The 17,966-nt window shown below is 40.8% G+C and overlaps 1 protein-coding gene across 1 annotated transcript in view; it reads left to right on the top strand.

The window, feature by feature from the left end:
- grin2aa (glutamate receptor, ionotropic, N-methyl D-aspartate 2A, a) overlaps positions 1-17,966 on the top strand; it is a gene marked incomplete at its 3' end in the record, with an annotated part of 126,020 nt that overhangs the window by 76,229 nt on the left and 31,825 nt on the right. The window contains exons 2-4 of the mRNA XM_080511819.1: positions 3,331-3,497; positions 7,280-7,708; positions 15,952-16,066. Coding sequence (XP_080367945.1) covers positions 3,331-3,497; positions 7,280-7,708; positions 15,952-16,066 — 711 coding nt within the window. The remainder of the gene's footprint in view (positions 1-3,330; positions 3,498-7,279; positions 7,709-15,951; positions 16,067-17,966) is intronic.

Genomic DNA, 17,966 nt, shown 5'->3' with positions numbered 1-17,966 from the left:
ATAGAGGAAGATGAAATATGATAAACCTGCTCACACACTAAATGAGAGCTGGACCACCTAGACAAAGCTTTATGAAAAGCATTGTGTCTTTCCAATATCCCTCGTGGTGCTTCTTTCTTGGAAAGTGAAATATGAGTACTCGAGACAGCAGACAACAGAATAGGAGTGGAAGGTGTTGTTTTATCTCACTCGGTAGGAAAGCAAGAATAAAGAGAGCCTCATTCAGACCTTTGTTGTATTTAAGAGTCTGCCTCAGTCAAATGTTCAAAAGAGATAACTCTGGTCTGAATTCTATGTTCTCCAAGCCTGAAGAACCCATTTCTGAGACAGAATACCAAAAACTGTATGACCATTTTCTCACTCCAAGCAGTATTTGAGTTGTAGGCTGTGTGTGTTCAGTGTTTGCAGAAGTCGCCCCACCTCAAACCAATCTATTATGCATGGCTGACTTCTGTGAGGTTTGACATGATGAGACTGAGTGAAAATAAAGGGAATTGAGTTGGCTTGCTCATTAGCACAGGCAAAAGCCCAGCATCACTTAAGACCAGAAAAAAATACTGGTACAAAAGAAGAAGAAAAAAGAGGTTTCCATTTTTTTTTTTGCGTGGTAGATTTTGGTGCTTTTCTCTCCTGGGATGCCTCGCAGCTTCAATCCATTCATGCCGGCACGAGGAGGCAAAGCCGCATTTCTATAAACAACGCACATAATCCTTGTGAAACCAAATTCTTCAGAGATTATTCAAACCCAATGTTAGCTTTTACTAAATTAATTTTGCAAAAATGTTGCCTTTGGCATCCATTTGCTGTCGCTATCCAGAGAAAATTCTGCTTTATAGATTTTGGAGGTTGTCCAAGCAAATTCAAAGAGTAATCGCTCCTTTCTGGGTGTCAAAATGTGTCATATGTCTTCGAAAAATAAGGAAAAGCATAATTTGATAGCAAATTACAAGATCACAATGTTTAACAAATATAATTTTACAAAACGCAGAGTTAAAACTGCTAAATGTCCACCGCAGAGCTCATAAAGAAAAACCTAAAACATCTGACAACATGGGCCTGACAAGTGTCCAATCCATGAACAAAAATAAGTCTGAGACACCTTGAAAACATTGTTATGCATAATTAACACTGTATTCCATGACGGTTCTTGTGCTCAGCCCCCCTCTGTGTGTTGCAGCAAAGTGTGGGAGTATCGGCTTCTGCTGTGATGAAGACAGGGAGTGACAAGTCTTATAGCATGACCTCCCTCCTGTCCCACCATGCTCAGGCATCGCTTTAGTTTCTACCCCATTAGAACGAACACACACACACACACACACACACACACACACACACACACACACACACACACACACACACACGCACAGGCACAGGCACAGGCACAGGCACAGGGCTGCTGACAGAGCCTCTGAAGAGCACTTGAGCCTGAGTGTAGAAGGAGCCAACCTCTCACACACAGATACAATACCATTAAAAAGCCCTCCAGAGCCTCGATATAGGGGGAAATGATGCACGGCCATTTCCCCATTCGCCCACACTGACACAAATAATGCAAACAATGAATTTCCTCATTATTCCAGGCTATCAAAGCAGCACAAAAGAAAATGCTAGGTCATGCATGTAGCAATGAAATTACATGCAGCTCCCTGATATGGTTACAGATCTGATCCACCATGCTCAGTCCATGCCCTCAACACAATGACTGCTCACTATCGCAGAAGTTAACTGCAGAAAATTAGTAAGAACTGTGTAACCTATGAGGAGACTAGTGTGTTGAAAATAAAAAGGAATACCTTAATAGGATTTTTAGTTCTAACCTTGAGCGTAGGGCAAGAATCTAATTTGCAGCAGGAATGTTAAATGAGCCAAGTTGCCATGCCCTGCTGTGTTTTCCCATGTGGGGTAAAAAAAAAGAAAAAAGAAGCCATCTTTTTACTTACTGATCGAAGGGAAAACAATGTTTTTAATTTGTATCTGATGCCATAAAAATATTAAAACCTCAATGATGTCATTGTAGTTTGAGGAGGTGCAGTATTACCGTCAAAGTTAAATATGCCACCTACGGTCTGTGTAGTATGCTGTGAGCCGGACTGGTTTTTGTATTAGTCCTTACTCATTAGAATTATTTTGGTGTGAAACAAGTACTTTATCATGCTTGAAATGCTGCACCAGTACTACAGTGTGTCTTCATCTTACCTGCAGTGCCCCCTTTTAAGGTCTCATCAACCCTGACAAGACATCTGCAGTCCATAAGATAGTGACTGATGTATGCGGTGTGCTCAGAGCGTTCCGATTGCGATATCACTCTGCAACTTAGAAACTCTCACTTTATAAGCTTTTGCCATACTGTGGATGAATTACTGTGACTGCAGGCTCTCTGTACATGAGTGTGCACTTGTGTTTCAGGACATGCAAGTGCACGTGGCGCCACTGTTCACTTTGAGCTGACATTCCTTATATTTTGGTTTCTCATGTAGGCACAAACACACATGCACACACACTAACCTCCAATTCTTTCATTATGAGAGAATCAAGTGACACAAAACAAGTGATGTCAAAGTAAGCTGTCTGTGAAGTCCATGACATTTCAAGGTAACAGAAATCGACTCAGATCCCCCAAGAAACACCTCAAGGAAATGTTGCGCTTTTGTGACTTGATGTACTTGTAATGCTGCTCTCTTTTTTTTTCTTCTTCACTGTGTTTTGACTCATTTCACCTAATTCAGTAGTGCATACCCTAATGGGCAAAGAATGAGTCATTTTGAATACAGTATAAATGAGTGGAGTTAATTTGTTCACCTGTAATAGTGCTTGTCTGTGCTGCCCAAGCCCATGTCTGGGTCTGGCTGAATTAAGTGGCAAATGACTCTCAGTCAGGTTTAATGGAGTGGATATGAGTGACTCAGACTGAATGCATCCCTCGTTCTCCAGAACTGGGCTCATAGAGTTCTGCAGCCTTGTCTCTACTGCACCAATCCAATCTGGTCTTAATTGAATTGTTCTGAGGCCCTCATCCATATATTTCCCCTGCAAGAAGCTTATTACTCTCAGTGTGTGTGTGGGTGTGTGTGTGTGAGTGCGTGCGTGCGTGCGTGCGTGCGCGCGTGCATGCGCGCGTGCGTGCGCGCGTGCGTGGCGCGCCTGCTTGCATGTCAATAGATGAGTGGCCTTCTAAACACATATCTTGCCAAATCCTAAATGGTCTTTACTTGATGGATGTTTCTGTTGAACTGTTTGAATTTGAGCTGGTGGACAATTATACAAAGTGATACAAATTCCTCAACAAGTATTTGGACCTAATTCTTGTCTGTCCTGTGTTCTTGTTCTCAGGATGTGAAGTCCACCTTCTTCCAGTTTGGTGCATCCATCCAGCAGGAGGCTCTGTTAATGCTGAACATCATGGAGGAGTACGACTGGCACATCTTTTCCATCGTCACTTCAAAGTTCCCTGGATACCAAGAGTTCATCAACATCCTCAAGACAACTGTGGACAACAGGTGGGATCACTTCCTTATTGCAATTTTGTGATTCCGTTATTCTTTAGAGATACAATACTTTCTGTTGTGTCTCCAGAACAAATTACATTGTCTTGCTGCTGATCTTACTCGTCCTAAGGGGGATTTTTCTTTTAAATGATAAGCCTGAATCAGCAGCCATCGGTTCCATGTAGAAAACTATTTATGCCTCTTTATGGCAGCATTAGCTTTTTGCCTCCAATCTTATTATTATCATGATATCTTTAAAGTGCTTTAACGGATTTATTTCCAATTCTACACACACACTTTCCCACAAAGATAAACTGATGTGGTCACATTGAGGTCACATTGACATAAACCCATTATTCTCATGATATCCTCTTACACAATGAAGGCATCTCTCTGTTTGCATGATCTCCCTGTGCGTACACGGGTATCATCTGCGTTTCCTTACACAGTTCAAAAATCATGCAGTTGAGGTTAATCGATGACTCTAAAATTACCCGCGGGTGCAAGTGTGTGTGTGTGACTGCCTGTCTCTATGTGTTTGCCCAGTGATGGACTATTGTCAGCTGGGATGGGTTTCAGTGCCCCGAAGCAAAGCGGTAGATCAACCTACAAATAGACAGACATGTATCCCTACAGACAAGTTATCTGTGACACTATTGGGCCTTTTCCATGATTAGAACAAATAAAAGAATATAAATGCAATTTTTGCTGCATTAAACTGCATGGGGCAAGTCATTCCAATATTACTATATGGTGATGTAAAGCTATAAAATACATGTGTACTTGGCCTTCCTTATCACATCCATATATTTACTGTTTTAATGTTCCCAAGATTATCTCCCAATGCCAACTCATTTCATTAAGGGGAACTATGCAGATGTAATCTATCATGCCTTCAGAATGACTGGAACTTACTGCACACGCAGTTTCAGGCAGTTTACTTTTCTGTCTTATCCATATGTACTTTTTAAAGACAGTCAACCTAAAAGATTTTCATCAGCATTTTTAGAATTAACGTAGCTGACAGGTAGGTTTTACGACACATGTGGGCTCGCTGTTTGCCGGCACTTTAGGTCATTTTGACGGATGCCGCAGGGCTCAGCAGATAGAATAAGAAAAAAATTTACTGCTGAAGAGAACAGAAAGCCATAATTTGTGACCCAAAAAATTGCCATATTTATGATACATGTTCAGCAGTGTTAAAATGTTGGCAAGAGGTGTTGCTGGTAGCCTCTGATATATTAAAACCCAGCTGAAGTTTTCCTCATTAGCCGTTACTCTTCATGTTGAAACTTGCTGAACAGCTGTGTGCCTCTGTCTCTCTCATGACAGGGGCAGCAATCGTTTTAATTACATTTGGAACGGCAACGGATAAATGGAGGTCACAATGACAACAAAGTCTACAAATTTAAATTCTGGCTGTTGTTCTACGTGTTATACATTGTTTGCAATCTGTCAGCTGCATATGAGCAGATTGGAAGTTGTTCGGTAAAAGGTGCAAAAAGGGTCAAAAACTAAGTAACAGAAAATGAACATTTTATGTATGCGCATATAGCATCCATTGTAAAAACTTGTTCACAGTGCAAGTTGAAATCACTTGTGGTGAATAAAACAGAGCAGCTAAAGACAAATGTACCATTTTAATGATGAACCAGTATCCATTCATCTCTATACCGCTTAATCCGGTGCAGAGTTGTGGGGCACTGGAGCCAATACCAGCTTACTATATCGAGGGTAGAATCCACCCTGGACATGTCGCCGGTCCATCACAGTGCAAACACACAGAGAGACAGACAACCACACACACTCGCATTCACATCCAGAGGACGTTTAGGGTCACCAATGAGCCTCACATGTACATTTTTGACCCGTGGGAAGAAACCCGGAGGAAACCCCCCCCCCAAAAAAAAAAATGCTAATCACTGTCAAACATATGGCTCATGTACCAACATTTGCCAGAAAGGCATTCCAATCCAGCCAACTGTAGACATTTACTCCACACATTGAACATGGCAAAACACTGAGACCCAGAACTGAACGATAACAAGCAAAACAAAAGCAAAATAAGCACAATGCTCCCTTCCAGCTGCTCCGGCATCAAACTCTGCCTAAATTAAGGCACACACCTGCACTAGTGTTAATAAATTATCCTGTTGTGTATAAAAAAAAAAACATAAATAATTAGGTCAATTATCTTCAGTTAACTGCTGTAGCTTTCCTGTCAGCAAGGAGCTGGCGCACAGTAACTTCACAGACTGGCAGTTTTTACTGTGTTTCTACTGATGATTTGTCATCAGTCGCAGCCGAAAATTAATCCAGACAATTCAATGAATCAAATCTGTCTATGAGAACATATTTTTGTGTGCAAAAGCCTTCATGACGTATACTCCAGGGGAATCGAGGAATGTATTTTGCGAATGCCTACATACAGTATGTCGCCTGTCTGCTGGAGATGAGTACAGACAGGTAGGTGGTCTGCCTGTCTGTGTAATCTGCGGATTAAAGGGGACAGAAAAGGGTTTTGGACAGCAGTGTTTCGACATTGGACCGATTACCTGGATGATCATCTCAGACACAGAAAATATGCCGTCATCTGTTTCAAACAAGGTGATTGAGCCGCATGCACAGACTGTGCTGAAGGCGACAGATTACTACAAATCAGAATTCACAATAGCAAAAAGAAAGATTTGCTCAATGAAAAAGAGGTTTCCTTTGATTTGTAGCCAGTGTTTTTTTTTGCACCAAAACAAAAACAAAAATCTATTGCCTACTCCTTTTTCATCTTGACTTGACTACGTCTTCCCATAAATGTCAACACTCTTTCTATATCTCTTTCATTCTCTTTGCCTGTGCATGTGAGTATAAATGACTGTCTCTCTGCTCATGGGGGACTGGTAGACCATCATCACTTTGGACAGCCAGAAGAAGACAGCGAGTCCCAAATCACTCTCACGTTACACTATCTGTCTTTTGCTGGATCCTCACACGATGGGGAGCTGCACCCATCTTTTTCCTGCAATGTGTCACAATGTGTAATGCTCACACACAAGTGTGTATGTGTCTCTAACGCCGCCATGGAGGACTTGTGCTCCTGATCCTATAAACGGCTACCACTTCGTGACATTTTATGTTCTTTAATTACTAACATAATGGTCTTTTCTTCTGTTTTGTTTCAGCAGGATATTGTGGGGGAAAAAAGTCCCACTGGAAAAGTTCAATATGCTAGAAATTCATTATGATTTCTGTTGAGTGCTTGCTATTTCTCTCTCTGCCCATTTCTGCTATTTGGCAAAAGAACAACTTTGAAGGAGAATGTGTTGGCATTATGAAAATCATTTGTCTTTTATTGCTTTTCTAACACTTGATTGAGTCAAGTATGTATGTTTCACCCACAATTCTGCATGAACCTGCTTTTCTGAAGCTGTCGTCCACATTGACAAAAGCCCTGTTTTCTAAAAACTCTTGTACCCAATTAGTGCTGCTACCGTCGGTGTTGCATCAGACTTTTCACACAAACAGGCCGGTGTTTTGTTCTGCTTGTCCTTTAGTTGTGTGGGCAGAAACCTGCTGAGAATCATTACACAGGAGCAGCTTTAGCATTCACATCCCATTTAGCCCTAATGCGTTTCCCCCGACAATAAGCACTTTACTCCTATTAGAATTCATGTCGCACTTAACATTGATATTAATTATAATGGATAATTATAACTGCCCTTGCCAGCACCTGAGCAAAGTTAATAGTCTATTAGTTCAATATTAACATTTTACTCCTGTCCTCGTGATGCTTCTTTCAGTTTCGTGGGCTGGGACCTGCAAAATATCATCACACTGGATGCGGTGGAAGAAGACAGCCGGTCTCAGATAATGCTCAAGAAGGTCCAGTCCCCGGTGGTGTTGCTCTACTGCTCCAAGGACGAGGCCGTTATCATCCTGGAGGAGGCTCGTTCTTTGGGCCTCACCGGTTTTGGATACATCTGGATTGTGCCGTCGCTCACCACCGGAAACCCGGATATAATGCCAGATGACTTTCCGTCAGGGATGATTTCAGTGTCGTACGACGACTGGGACTATCCTCTGGAGGCACGGGTGCGAGACGGTCTGGGGATCATAACGTCGGCAGCAGTGGCCATGTTGGAAGAGTTTGGTGACATTCCTGAAGCCAAGACGTCCTGCTATGGCCAAATGGAGAAGACGTCCAAGCTGCCTCCCAGTGCACTACATAAGTAAGCAAAGTGGTCGTATTGAAATTACAGTTTGATGGATTCTTGCTGTCAGTTAGTTTCCACACAGGGAGCTTTGTTATTACACATAGATGAGTCTGTTTGGATTCAGTGTTGCTTACCACAGCTCACCCTTCTTCTCAGTAATTAGAGATTCCTTTAAGTTTCCACTGATTCAGGTGTGAGATTGAAGAAATGTGCAATTACTGCACACAAGACGAGCTGAGGGAATAGAGGAAGTGTAGGAGTCAAAGAGAGAAAAGAGTGAGGAGGTGAATGGAAGTTGAGGGGGGAGTTTGTTATTTAAGCTGTGGAAAAAGAAAAGTAAGGGAAGAAATTGAAGCTGGGGCTAACAGCGGGAAGCTGCTACAAATGAGTGCTCTCCAAAATTGAAGAGCTCCTTGATGAGTCCTTCTGTTCCTCTTCTCATTTATTCCTCCATCTCTCATTCACTCTCCTCTGCTCTCCTCATCATGTGCTCGCCCTCCCAGCAGCCAGTGGGAGATGTTGCAGGTCTTGCCAGCTCTGTCTGGCTTTCCATCTGGCGGAGGGGCAGGAGACGCACACAACCTGTGTTTACATCACATGATTGTTCCCCCCCCCCCAAGATAATGATGTGTGAAATTGAAAAATCTCATGCAAACTTACTAGATTTGAATCCTTAATGTACCTCCAGAAAAGCAGAAAAAGCAGTAGTCAGAGTGTCGTGTATTTCTAGAACTTTAGAAATAAATTTAGTGTCACATACAATTAGAAAGTGTTTGCTAATTAGTTGCATTGGCCAAACATTGTAGGCACAATAGTAAATCCCAATTGATGAAAATAAGTAAAAAAAAAAAAAAATTTGAAAACTGAGTTTTGAAACAGAGAGGACATTATGATCAAACAAGATAAGCGGGTTTATTTAAAGTCATCTGACTTTGCATGTATGAACATATTTAACATAACCTGCAACTTTTTTCTTGTGTATTTAGTAAATAACCCAGAACTGTTTTGTGTTTTATGCTTTATATAGTTCACATTACATGTAGGATTGTTTGTCTGAGCACCCACTTCTCCATTGTGCTGACTATAACACGCCAAGTCTTTGCAAATTCTCCTCTGAGTGTGGCAGAAACAGACTGACGGTGCCTGTTTATACAGCTGTACAAAAATGTCAGAGAGAGCAAAGGACTTACTGGCACTGATCAGCAACATGTCCGAGCCCCTACTCAAAACTATATCCGCAGCGGACAGTAAAATCTGACTGATTGCTTATTGTATAACAACCCCGATAGGAATGTAAGTAAGTATTCCACAAAAATAAATGTCAGAAATTGCATCCGCACCAATAGAAGTCACAAAATACCCAGAGCCAGCTGTCTCTGTTCCCAGCATGCCCTGCTGCCGCAGGTTGTTACCCAGGTGATGAGTGTCCACAGATGGCTCCGTTGTGGGTGAGAGAGCTCAGCCAATAGGGCTTCAGGGCTGGTACAAGAGGAACATGATTGGTCAAGGCTGGGTCGGGGCAATGGGCCAGTGTGGGTTGTTAGACCATGAGTGGATGTCAAGGGATATAGGGTAGGAAAACACACGCACACACACACACACCCACATGGTCATAGTAGTTATTAGCAGCGGGTTGCAGTAATTCAACCTAGTTTTCTCTTTGTTCCCACAGGGGTGCATTATTGTTAGAAAGTTATCAATACTGCTATTTTATATGCATCGGTTTGAAATGTGTGTACTTGAATATGCCACCATACTCAGCTGTGCCTTGTTACAGTTATTTGATTTATCAGAAAAATGGTCAGCTTTTTCATCGCTGTCAACACATCTCAGTCCAACACGTCTGGTTTTAATGATAATATTACGACTTGTTAGTGCTGCAGTGACATGTCGCGTGGGCTTTCCGTGAAGTTTTCCCCCCACTCACTCAGCTCGTGACAGGTGTGATGATAAATCCACTGTGACACATCCAAGATTAATGTTTTGCAGTGTTATAAAATAATTATAAACTATTTGAAAGAAAGAAGAAAAAAATAACTGTAGACAAATGGTTATCTAATTGTGCTGGCCAGTGCAGCCATCAGATAAAGTAACATTTTGTGCGTGCATGTGCAGGTTTAACTGTGTAGTCTTGACTGTGTGTGTGCATGTGCACGTTCAAAACAAGAGAAATATCCCCCCTTCAGAGAATGTTCTGTCATGACAGATTTACAGTGTACTGCTCACCTTGCTGTGGTGAACAGTGTGCCTTAAAAGACTTTAGCACTTATTTATTAGTCCACGTGTGTGTGTGTGTGTGTGTGTGTGTGTGTGTGTGTGTGTGTGTGTGTGTGTGTGTGTGTGTGTGTGTGTGTGTGTGTGTGTGTGTGTGTGTGTGTGTGTGTGTGTGTGTGTGTGTGTGTGTGTGTAGGTGTAGGTGTGCGGGTGCGTGCAAGCATGTGTGTGTATCTGTGGGGAAGGCGTGGTGGTAGTAGTTTGTTCTGACAGGTAATTTCAGACTCTCGACCTGATATATGAGGGTCAGACCTCAGAAAACACACACATGCACATTACACACACATAGTGAGTCCTGGGGCAGCTATCGTTACTGTGCAGCAGACACACACACACACACACACACTACACTCATAAAGCACAGTGAAACCGAGTCTATAAAAGAAGAGCAACATATTCTGGTAGACTTCTGCTGATAAAACACAATTATGGTTACAGAGGAGTTTTCATGTGAGCATTCTATCATGTGTTTGTAATAACCATTTCTCAATACTATCAGGAGATGACGTAATTTACCAAAATGTATAAAACCAATCAAATCCATTAGTGTGTCCTAAGTATCTCAACTTGCTAAGCCGCTCCACACGTCATATTATGCATTCATGTCACCATCGTTTGCCAATGACATTGATATATTTTATTTATCTTGTCTCAAGAAATGTGCATGTGAAATTACGTTTGCAGTTGTTAAGTGAATAGGAACAAATGTCTGTGTTCAGCATGTGTCTGTTTATACATGCAACTTTGATTATAACAGACAAAACACATTTGTTTAGTGCCTCAAGAGCTAAAATTTTGAGCATTTTTAAACTAAAAGTAGAAGGCAGGACCAAAAATGTACAAGGATCTCTTTTTCCTCAAAGCTGTACTTCTGGGAGTGTGAGTGAGATAATCTGCAAACACAAACAAAGCAGCGCTTTTCGCCCTCAAACCTCCGAGGCAACAATCTGTGTGAGACTGGGACTGAATAATTCTTTAATATAACAAACCTGTGTGTATAAGTAGCACCATGTGCCTGTGTGTGGTAGTCTATGCACCCAGTCTAATTTGAATATTGATGGTGCAAGGTGATTGCCGAGCAAAAGCAGACATCTCAATTTCCAATTTAAAACAATGAGCTAAATGTGCTTCAAGTGCCTGCTGGTTAAAATGAAGTGTCCATTAGTCAGCAGTGGGTGTGCATTTTACACAGCACTGTCCAGTTGGAGGGTGGTGGAGCTCCATCAACCAATGTGATTTCAGCCAATGTTTTTAAGAGGGTTAAAACAATAGTATTATAAACATGACCTTCCCCCCAAAAAAAACACAACAACAAAAAAGAAAACAGATGGCAGTTAAATTTACCATAGCCAAAGCTATAGTTAGCTCTTTTGAGAATACTATAGTTTTTTTGTGGCCTCATCTTCTTTTAGATAGTGAACAGATGTTTTTACTCAGTTTAAATTCCCTATTCAGTCACTTCATTACTATTGCTTTGTCGGCCACAGTTGTTCCACGCATTAGTTTAAAGTGCTTTTCTTTGATCAACCATTTTATATAATTCTATTTACTTTGACAAATATCCTATACAGACCGTATTCTGACTAACTTTATTAAAGTAAAATACTACTATATCCTGCTACTTTTGGCAGTAACATATCAGCGGCTGGATACAGTTCTATAATTAGCAACATGTTTAAGTCTTACTGGATTATTTGGTCTCATGCATGAACATTTATTACAGAGCCTGTTTCCATCAGTGAGGAGCAGCTCTGTTACTGCTTCACTAAACTCCTGTATATTGAAGTAGGAGTGCCTCATTCATCCTGAAGCAACGCAACCGTCCTGACAGCCGAATGAAAAATGTCTGCCTGTTTCTCCGGTGAATGTGATGTTTTAGCAACCTGAAACAAATGTGAGCTGGCATTTATACAACCTGATGCCTTCATCTGACATTATTATAGTTTCTTCACTTAAGTGAAAACTATTGAAAGTGATGTGAATATTACAGAATAATTACTCATTAGTTACAGTAACTTAGAGAGTACGAAATAAGTAGCTAGAGTTGATTGATTAAAATATACAACACTGCATATAGTCCACCCTGAGTTCTCTGAGCATATTGAAGAAATCATCACAAGGAATTCCTACCTTGAAAATGGATTTCCATGTTGGAGAAAATCTACAATAATAAACAAAGCCACAATGAGATGGATCCCAAGTCGACATAAATCCCATTTACCGCAACAAAAGGAAATCCTGCCGGAGTAGCTGTGTGGACACGAGTTGCATTTTATGGTGCAACTGCAAAAACATGGAAAAGTCTAAATGCATTTGGAAGGGCTGATGTTGTGCCGCCCAAACTCACAAATGCAGGAGTATGATTGTGGAGCAGACTGATAACTCGTTATCTTGTTCTCTATGTCTACATGCCATCCTCAATACATGCCACCGGAGGCCCAGAGTTCATGTTTTCAATCAGCATTGATTCATTTCCTTCTGTCATCTTTCCTGCCTGTGTCCCTTCATAGATCTAACATGATTGCTAGTATTCAACTTTAGCATGGATAGAGATTTCGGTCCTTTGCGCCATGTGTTGTGCAGTTCATCTCAATGTTTGTGTGGTGACTCTTCCCCCTGCGGTATAAGGCTTCTTCAGATAAAATGTAGAGTTCTTATCACAAAGTGAGCCCTTTATACACTCTGGGAGTTTCAGAGCAACTCAGAAGAAGTGAGCACTTGAGATCATATATCTTTTGTTACAAGAGCACTTTGACAGAGCCGAGTGTAGCGCCGTTACCAGAGAAGAAGCTGTTGTAGACACTCATCTTGTAAACAAAGGCCACTTGCTTTAAGTTGCAACAGTTTTTAAGGCTCATTGTCGCAAAGGTTGAAGAAAACAGCATGGATGGAGAGTGTCCGCCACATGTAGCTGTAATGCAGTGTGTGCTCTTATTTGGCTGCTGCAGTACTGTTGGGTTCACTCTGCTGCAGTACCCCCCCCCAACCCCCACCTCTTATCATCATAGTCCTTTTTTACTCCAAAATAAGAAGAGGGGAGTAAAAAAATATCACTGAAGTTATTTTTATCCTAACTGCCGATGCTTAGTCCTTCCCCTCCTCTCTCATCTATACTTCCCTCATCTTCTATTCACTTCTGTTTCATTTATCTTTCTTTCTTTTTTTTGGTATTCCATCTCGAATGTCTGTTTCCCCACCTTTGCTCCATTTTCCCACATCCCTCTTCCAATGAATAGAAGGTTTAGTGTAGGAAAGTGAGTGAAATTTGATCTGTGCTACAGGGGGAGAGGAAACATTATGCTGAGAATTATTGAGGTGGGGTTAGGATAATAGCACTTCTCAGTTTGTGTGCAGGCATGTTCATTTGGGGTTATCAGGGGTCATTTTCCAGCATGTACACTTCAGTCTGTGTCCGTATCCTAGCAACACCCTATCAGGTCCACCTGTCCAACGGGCGTCAGCCCAAATATACTTACACACACACACACACACACACACACACACACACACACACACACACACACACACACACACACACACACACACACACACACACACACACACACACACACACACACACGCATGCACGAGCACACGTAATCTGTCTGTCCTGTCTGCATTCTGTTTAACAGAAGCACATTTGTTCCTTGTTATAATATTAAAGGTGATTCACTCAGCAGGTAGCAGTGATGTTTGGAGCAGAACCACACTGACTGATTTAACAATCAGATTACATGGAATAGGCATTACAATAGGTAATCCTGCCTACATTTCATTTTGATGTCTTGGTATATGATGTTCAATTGATTTTAAAATTTAACAAGTTGCACCTCATTTTTTTTATAATATACTTGTTTAAAGCTGACATGTTTTTGGGTCCAGGCCACAAACAATGTTTTTCAGTTAGTATTTGGCGCAGACTCTTAATCCAGCACAGTATGGATAGGCAGTTTTTGTATTCTCACATGTGTGCATGTGGAAATGATGTGAAAACATGTCAGCTTCTCATTCATACAGAGGTGCCCTGTTGCCTAAAAAGAGCAGAACTATTGAATAGATACTCGTCCCACCGTCTCTACTTGCAGTTCAACATAATTGAGCACTGCATCCTTTACCCATTCACATTGGTTAATAGTACTCACCTGGCTGCTTTGAGCCCAATAAGATTATATCAATCACAGAACCTACTGAATCCCCTTATCGCTGGCTGATTTCATCTGGGAAATGTGATTCTGTGTGTGTGTGTGTGTGTGTGTGTGTGTGTGTGTGTGTGTGTGTGTGTGTGTGTGTGTGTGTGTGTGTGTGTGTGTGTGTGTGTGTGTGTGTGTGTGTGTGTGTGTGTGTGTGTGTGTGTTCGTGCGCAGCTTAAAGGAAAATGTTGGTATCATTAAATGTCACCATCCACCCACACACATTACACAGTCCTTTTAACAATTATGTTTGTCCCCGTCCATGTGGAGTGGTATTTAATTAATTGCTGTTTGACTCTTTAACACACCAGTGTAGTAGGAAGTACATAACATTAACGACCATTGTGAAGGCCTTAAGGGAGTTTTTTGCAAGACGTCCAAAAATACTGTGTGTGTGCATGCTAAATAGGTTGTGTTTTGCAGGTGATCATGAAACCCAGAATTCATCCTGTGTGAGCATGAGTATTCAAATGAGTTTTATGTGCATTAGACCCTGTTTACATGAAAAATATCTTCTGGAAATGGTATTGCTTCAATTTGCATTTGCATGTGTTTGACATGAAGTGATTGAATAGGGAACTGAATCCCCACAAACATTAAATGAAATGTGACACCATGGAATTGGGCGTGTCGTGGAATAAGTTATCAGACATATCAGAGCATTATAGTGAATAAATCTGAACCTGGCAAAAAAAAAAAAGGTACAATAACTTTGAGCTTTCAGCTCAAAGTTGAGCCAATTTTGCACCTTTATAATAATGTGCATTAAATTGTTAGCATAAACTCTTCCCAGATATTCTAAATTCATTAAAGTAAACTTGACAAATTATTACTTTTTCATTTACATATCTGTCAAATGTGATCTTCAATATTTCCAAACATGTGCACACAATATTACATATGTTGTTTTTCATATGTGCAAAGCTGCGGTAGATCAGGCCCTATGGCTTTCCAAAATAACGTCGGTAGATAGGTCGAAAAGCTGTTGTTTCACAGATGTAATTATCACCACTGGCGGTGAATGGCATTTTTCCCTTTGTTTTTGTGACCTGATTCATACATAACATGTCATCGCACAGAGCATGAACACATCACCTGCAAGCCCACCATGGTTTTTCAGTCACTCATGGTCCATTTAGAAGTTTGCCCCATTGCCCAGCCCCACAATGGAGCGGAGGAGGGAGAAAGGAGGAGCCATCTCCTCTGTGTTGTACATGACCGCTGACAGAAGGAGTGAGGCAGACAGAGTGGGGAAGGACGGCCATGATTAATGTGGAGGCTGTGTGGACCCAAGAATATCTTCCCACTGCCCTCCATCTTAGCTAATGCGACCTGCCATATGGGTCACTCATTATAGTGTGTAGTATATATAGTATAGTGTTAGATTTTACTGTAAGGATCCTATAGCTTATGAATACATCTTATCACATTCTTGCTTTTATTTCCTTTTTTGTTTTGTTTTTGTGCTTTAACTAAATTATTACTGCCTCACTTTGTTCAGTATCTTTATTAAAAGACTCAAATGTGCTTTAATACTTTCAATAGAGAAGAGTCGGATTTAATATGTTCATGAAGTTATTCACTTTTTAAATGGACTTTTCACATGCTAATGTATTTCAATATTCGTTTCCCTCTCTTTGCCTCCACGCCATTCATTCCTTCCCTTTTTTTCTATTCACTAATTCCTCCACAACCCCCCCCCCACCTCACTTCTCATTCTGGTAATATATTTTACTTCTTATTACTCTCTGCCCTTCTGCCCTGACCACCCCTTCCTCTTCTCACGCTCCTCAGGTACATGATGAATGTGACGTGGGATGGCAGAGACTTGTCATTCACAGAAGATGGATATCAGGAACATCCAAAGCTGGTGGTCATTGTTCTAAACAAGGAGAGAGAGTGGGAAAAGGTAGGATACCTATGTGGTACGTTGGGGATGCTTTCTATTTCCTAGACAGCATTTAGTCAATTAAATTAGAATTAGTGCATGTGCACTTTTCCAAAATAGTCAAAAGTAACTTAAAATGCCCAGATAGTTTTGCATTGTGCTGCAGTAGTTTATAATTTTGTTATGAAGAAGACTAAGTAGATTAAGAAGAGCAATGTCATAAAATATAGAGAAAAAATTACACCCTTGCTATTATTGCACGTTTGTGTGTTTTACTGCTTCTGGCAATAAAACGTTAAGGCCCTGTTTACGTGACAAAAATTCAAGTGAAAAAGTGTTGTCTTAGCCTTTTTGTTTCAGAAAAGTTTCATGTTTACACAGCAAAATTTTGAAAACGATGTTCAGAAACGCTCAATATAGCTTTTATGTTGGGCCACTAGTGGGTGCTGTTGTTTGTTTTTGTAATAAAACCACACACACGTACTCATAGAGAACAATAAACCATAGACATTAACAAAGGTGAGTACACTGACATTCGTGTGGACAGAGGAGCAAGTTGGATTGTTATTCCAGTTGAGTCTCGACTATAAAACTACCAAGTCCCAGGAGAATATGAACTGGGAGTCACGACATCCTGGAGGTCGCCATTGTTGTCATTCATCAAATCGCACATGTGCAGAACATTTACTACGGTTGTGGTGCACTTGTGCAGAGGTAGCGTTTCAGAAATGTTCTGTTTCCTCCCGTCTCAGAACATTTTCACAGAGTTCCACTTTGGGAGCTGTTTCCAGAAAATTGCATTTTCAGTGGCTCCGACCACCATTGTCATGTAAATTGACACCCAAAACGCAAGGAAGGTTTTCTGTTTTCACATGAAAACATCACGTAAATGGGGCCTACGTTTTATGCTGGACTTATGTATGTATTTGTCTGACTTTCCAGAGGATATCTACTGTTAATCATTATTATAACTGATCTTATGTGTAATCTTATATAATAGTGGCTATTAAACACTCGCATTTCTTTGAACTATGTTAGTGAGATTTGACCTTCATCATCATGCTGCCTTTGCATCCCATTCGCATTTTAGAGCTGTTCCAGTAAGTTACTTCCGTTAGCTGGTGCTCTTTGTAGCCAAGGTAGGTGACATCGGAAACCAACCAGGTGTGTTGTCAAACAAATGAACAAATGCATTTGTTTCCTAATTCAACTCTTACGACATGAACTGTGCATACATGTATTTTTTTCTGCTATTTTCTGCTAACCTTTTGAGTAAAGTGCCATTCTTAATTCATCTACTGGTTAATCCACAATTGTTCACAATCCTTACCTTGTAAAAAAACATACTGGACAAAAACTAAACTCAGAATCGAACATGTCACCTCTGCTTCATCATACAGCACTTCAGTGATCAATGAGCTCATTTACCAACAAGCATATAGATTTCTTCAACTGGTTAATGTGGAGAAGCTTCCATGAAGAATAGCTTCTGTACATATATGGTTCAGTATTCTTGCCATCGTAATGGACTTTAAATGGCAGCCATGCATCTTTATACCTCCGTCTGACTGTCTCATACTAACTTAAATAGCTCATATTTAATGCCCCGATAGCTCATACTTGGGGAAATGGCGAGGCTGAAAGAAGAGGTCTGAGAGAAGCATGATAAAAGAGAGAGGTGTCGGCACAGGAAATTTATGAATAGGAAAGAAAGGGAAGATTGATAATTATTTGTTTTAGAGTCATTGTCTTTCCATTCATTTAGTTTGTCAATTTACCACATCCCTTACCTTCAACTGGAGTCTTTTGGGCTTTTTTTTTTTGAAGTTTTTCACTATATAAACATTTCAATCATTCACTGTTTTGATCTCTTTTTTCATCCTTTTCTTTTCTCCCTTACCTCGTAGTGCAGGTCAGATAA

Source organism: Blennius ocellaris, assembly GCF_963422515.1.
Source record: "Blennius ocellaris genome assembly, chromosome: 16".
NCBI lineage: Eukaryota > Metazoa > Chordata > Actinopteri > Blenniiformes > Blenniidae > Blennius > Blennius ocellaris.
This window is presented reverse-complemented; position numbering and strand designations above follow the sequence as displayed.